Source organism: Plasmodium cynomolgi, chromosome 13 (assembly GCF_000321355.1).
Source record: "Plasmodium cynomolgi strain B DNA, chromosome 13, whole genome shotgun sequence".
NCBI classification, from domain to species: Eukaryota; Apicomplexa; class Aconoidasida; order Haemosporida; family Plasmodiidae; genus Plasmodium; species Plasmodium cynomolgi.
Window position 1 is genome coordinate 1,055,157 of NC_020406.1, and position 5,460 is coordinate 1,060,616.

Below are 5,460 nucleotides of genomic sequence, written 5' to 3' on the forward strand. Positions count from 1 at the left end.
AGAGAGAAAAAAGAGGAGAAAAAAGAGGAGAAAAAAGGCGTCCCTTTTTTATCGACCCTGGATTGCTCTTATGCGAGGGGGGGGTATATACACATTATCCCCCCGCAGTTGTCGGCACCTCAACTGGCAACGCCCCCACTTACAGCTTTCTTTTCTGCACAATTCTCCCCTTCAGGGGGGGCTGCCCTGCGGCAAACGTATTGGGAGTGTATTCATGCATATGCACCCACGTGTGGTTGCACCCTTTCTTGTGTCCGCATGCACGTCCCGTCGACGCTGCCAACAGAAGTAACCATCCTTCGAGCAGCACAACAAAAAAAACTTCAAAAAGGTTTGCGCAACCAAAACAGGTTCAATCGAGACCAAATGGATTATATTATATACAACAGACCCCTTTTGTAGGTGTTGTGCGTACACGCACACATGAAAAAAGTGTTCCTACGTATACGCCAAAAAAAAAAAAAAAAAAAAGGTTAATGGAGGATACAGATGCCTGTGCCTCCCTTTTATTTACATTCCCTCCTGCCAATTGAAGGAAAAAAAAAAAAAAAACACTGCTCCGTGTCACGTTCCACATGACAGTCGTTACTTTCGTGCAAATGCGGGCTGTAAACGGCCAAAAAAAAAAAAAATAAAATAAATGATAAATGACAAATGATAGATAATTGATAAGTAGGTAAATAAATAGATCGATAAATAGGTAAATAAATAGATGGATAAAAAAATAGATAGATATATGTACACATGTAAAGGCAGAAAAATGTAGTAGAAGGCAAAAGGGAACAATTGCGAACGAAGGCACGCGCAGAAGAGGAGCCCCTTTTTTTGTAGCGAAAAAGCAAACACGAAAAGAAGCAAAGAAGCAAAGAAGCAAAGAGGCAAATAGGCAAAGAAGCACAGAGGCAAAGAAGCAAAGAGGCAAAGAAGCAAAGAGGCCAAGAAGCAAAGAGGCAAAGGAAAAGAGCATACGAGCAGCAGTCGGCAAAAGTGAAAATAGGCTAACGGCTTGACATCGAAATGGAAAGGTAGAACATTTTTGAGCAGCTTCTGCGGCTTCTCCCTCGACTCTTTCCTGAACTTTGTGTTTTTTTTATTTATTTTTTTTTTTCCTTCGTGTCCCTTCTTTCCTTCACGTTGAGCGAAAAGTTGACAAGAGAATGGGAAAGGAGCCATAACTGCCATTGGTAGATCCTTTTTGTAGAACAGCTTGCCGCTCTGCCAAGTCGGTACCAACAGCTTCACCCCCTTTGCATCCCATTTTGCGTCCACCTGTCGATTCCATTTCGATTCCCCTTTTTGGTAATCCCACTCCCTGCCGCACGAGCTGCCAGAGAGAGGAGTCGAAGCGCGCCGCGAGTGAGCCAGCCAGCTAATCGGCCAACCGCTAATCGGCCAACCGCCAACCGGCCAACCGCTAATCGGCCAACCGCCAACCGGCCAACCGCCAATCTGCCAACCGCCTAAGGCGCCCATCGCACGAGGCATGGCGAACAAGTACAACAAAATGAACCAGGGCAAGTTCGAAATGAGGGAAGGTGTGTACAACGAAAAGGGAGGAGGCAAGGGGAACAACTGGGAAAAGGAACCCAAGGGATTTAACGCAGAGGAGTTGCAAAACTTTTTCAGCACTTGGAGAAAATTCTACAAGGAAAAAACAAACGAATTAGGAGAGAGAAAAAACTTCCTGGTATTTGACAAGGAGAAGGATCTGGACAGCGGAAACACTGAGTACTTTAACTCGTACAACTATATCCATATACATGAGGACATGATAAAGGATGAAGTGAGGACAAGGACTTACTATGATGCTATTAGAAAGAATGAGCATTTGATAAAGGACAAAATTGTGTTAGACGTGGGATGCGGAACGGGAATCCTCTCCTTCTTTGCTGCCATGTCGGGGGCAAAGCATGTGTACAGTATCGAAAAAAGTAACATCATCTATACGGCGGTAAAAATCAGAGACGAAAATAATTTAACGGACAAAATAACCTTCTTGAAGGGATTGGCGGAGGAAATCGAGCTGCCCGTGGACAAAGTGGACATCATAATATCAGAGTGGATGGGTTACTGTCTGTTGTACGAAAATATGTTGGACACGGTTCTTTACTGTAGAGACAAATGGCTAAGGGAGGGAGGACTGCTCTTTCCCGATAAGGCATACATGTACATGGCTGGCATTGAAGATAGTTTATATAGGGAAGAAAAATTTGACTTTTGGAGAAATTGTTACGACCTAAATTACACTTCAGTGTTGCCAATATTGAAGGAAGAAGTCGTTATCGATTATGTAGACAAGAATTTCATCGTGACTGATACATGTTGTATACTCAAATTGGACTTAAGCACGTGTACAAAGGATGACTTATCCTTTGCTTCCCCCTTTCGATTAAAAATGACCAAACGGGATTATTTGCATGCACTGGTCATATGGTTTGATGTTTCCTTTTCTGCGTGCCACACGGAGATCAGCTTCACCACCGGGCCGTACGGGGGACACACACATTGGAAGCAGATCGTGCTGTATACCGACCACGTGCTCACTGTGGAGAAGCATGAGGTGCTGCGCGGCATGTTTGCTCTCAGGAAAAACGCCAAGAATAAGAGACACATCGACATGAAGCTACACTACGTCTTCGAAGGCGCCCACACGCGCGCGCGCGCCACGCAGTTCTTCAACATAAGCTGACGAGCTAATCGGGTTAAGCGGCGAAGCTCGTGCGAAGTGGTGACGCGGTGACGCGGTGGAAGCGCGTTTGCTGCTCATTACGCCAATCGCCTGCCCTCACATCGTTTACCATTTGAACATAGTTACACCACGCGTTCATAATTTGCACCCGAGGTTGAAGTTTTTACCTTGCCTGTTCATAACATTTGTGCGTTTTTCATGGCTAGTCGGGAAAAACAAAAAAAAAAAAAATAGCTAGCCAGGTGGCTGTTCATGTATTTTTCCCCCCCCCATTTTTGATCTTTGCCTTTTTTTTCATATTTATACCATTTCGAGCACCTTGCGCATTTTGCCAACTTCGAGCGTCTGTTTCTCCCCCCCCAACTTTATGTTCGCCCCATAACCATCCCGGGCGACATCCCACTTTGTTGTTCACACAGTCTCGCCTAGAACGTCGCAGAGGGCCCTTTCTGTTTCCCCCGTTTGAATTTTTTTTTTTTTTTTTTTCCCACGATTGACAAGTTACAAATTCGTCCCTTCGTAGTTACGCCTTTATGTTTTTTCTGTTGATGAGTTGACCATAGCTAGCGCGGGTCCAACAGCCATCTCAGCCGAAGGCAGATGTCATTGTGCATAATCTGCACAATGTGCACGTTGCAAATTGGTAGAGAACTCCAAAAGGAAATATACAGTAGAGTTAAGCTACCGCGTCACATAGTGTTACGCTGCATCGCGTCGTGTGTGAAACGCTGAAGTGAGTTTCCTCCAATCGTGCATTCAGGCTGCTCCACCATGGGTAACGCGTGCACGAGGGAAAAAATGCCCCCCTCACACACACAAACACACACATACTCACTCCCTATTGGCTCCTATGAACGAATATGCCTAACGCGATGAACGAGTTAACTGCTACATGGAGAAAACGCCCCTCCCCTTTTTTTTCCATTTTAAGAAGAGCTCATGTCCCCTTGCCTCATTTGAGTAATGGTTGCCCCCCTCTTAATTCTACTAGCCGCTCACAGTGGAGGCAATTCCCAGTGAATCCCCTCATTGTGCATGCTCCTCGGACGGTGTCATGGTGAACAGTGCCCTCTCCGCATATGTGTCTGCACATGTGTCTGCACGTGTGCCTTCATATGTAGGCGAAAGAACAAATACCGGGAGTAGCATATGAGCCTCACTTCAGTGTTGCTTTTGTGGAGAGAACTAACAACATGACAGATAGGCAAAGAACACACCGTTGGGTCATACGCGTAATGTTCATAGATCATGCTGTGTCACGACAGGGGGGTGGCTCTCCCTTGGCACACTACCACCCTGACAAACCTCCGTCCTTAAGATGAGTAGTTACCTATCTAGCTGCGCATTACTCATTTATTTTTTTCCCCAACGTAGTCACCATTTTAAAGGGTGCACATTTTTGGCTCTCTACATGATGCGTTAAAATAACAAGTGTGATGTGACAACACGTGAACACTGTTCTAACGTGAGACGTATGGTCAGGGGGTACCTCTCTCATGCGTAGCCTCTGTAAGTAGCTGTGCTACATGAAGGAGGGCAGAAAAAACAGCGAAAGGAAAACGAAACAATGCCAAAGATGGGTTAAAAAAAAAAAAGGCACAGTCCAAAAGTGTGCATAGCGTACGGAATGGCTGCTCGGTGAACGGAGCATTTGACACAAATCTATGGAGAGGCGACGACTGGCCAAGCTGAGTGCCAACGCGCATGGTGATTTTGTGTAATTTCAACGAATGTGCCCTCTCATGTGCCCTCTCATGTTCCCTCTCATGTGGCGCCACCTTTTCATATGCTCAGTTTTGCTACGTTTTGTTTTTTTGGCTGCTGCGCCCTGCTCCTGTTCGTGGCGCGCCATAAACAGTTAGGAGGCATTCACCGGTGTTAGCAACAATTGGCTGGTGCAAGCAGCCGTTCACTCCTGTTAGCAGCCGTTCATTCCTGTTAGCAGCCGTTCACTCCTGTTTGGAGCCACTTTTGTTTTATTTTTCCCGCCGTGCTGCCGCGGTGATGCCCCGAATTCCTTTCCCCTGCGAGTCGCTTTCTCCCTCCGCCGCCTACATCACCAAACGGTCATGCATATGTGCTACTTTTTATGCACAGCGCGGCACCCGTTTTTTTTTTCTTCTTTTCACTGCTGCGGGGGAAGGAAACCCCACCCCTCCCCCTTTGTTCCTTCCGCCTTTTTAACTTGGAGGAGAGGCGGTCGCCCTCCCACACAGCATCGCCGCGCACCGGTTCACATGCAAGTGTATACATCCCATGGGTCGCATATGCATTATTTTGCACTGCACTGTGCTGTATTGTACTATACTGCGCTATGCTATACTGTACTGCGCTATACTATACTGTACTGTGCCAACCATTACATGTGCTGTCATTTCATGCCGCTGCCCACCCAGGTGCGATTTGACCGCTTGTCGCCACGCATACTATGTGCCATTTTTTAAACCTTTCGCAATTCAGCAGTTTTTCATGTTAAGCGTAAATCCTCTCGGGGAGAAGCATCACGTCCCATTTTGCGACAGCGTTTGTTTTTTTTTTTTTTTTTTTTTTCTTTTCTCCATTTCTTTACATTGAGAAAATTATATTGCGCGTTCGCATACAATTGTACGTTGGTACATGCGCTTGTTTGCATACGTGTTTAGCTCGGCCGTCGTTCGTCGTTCGTCGTTCGGTTTGCCCCCCCGCATTGCAAACCACACCACACTATTGCTTCATCGCATCTGCGCCACGCAGGTCACCCACACAGCACAGTCACCACAGCACAGTCGCCA

General features: G+C 46.4%; 1 protein-coding gene across 1 annotated transcript; it reads left to right on the forward strand.

The window, feature by feature from the left end:
• Positions 1-1,504: 1,504 nt before the first annotated feature.
• On the forward strand, positions 1,505-2,689 carry PCYB_133220 (probable protein arginine N-methyltransferase; the record flags this gene model as incomplete). The annotated part of the gene is made up of 2 exons (XM_004224347.1): positions 1,505-2,308; positions 2,468-2,689. The coding sequence occupies 2 exons, from the start codon at positions 1,505-1,507 to the stop codon at positions 2,687-2,689; spliced, it is 1,026 nt and encodes a 341-aa protein (XP_004224395.1).
• Between the last annotated feature and the right edge of the window lie 2,771 nt (positions 2,690-5,460).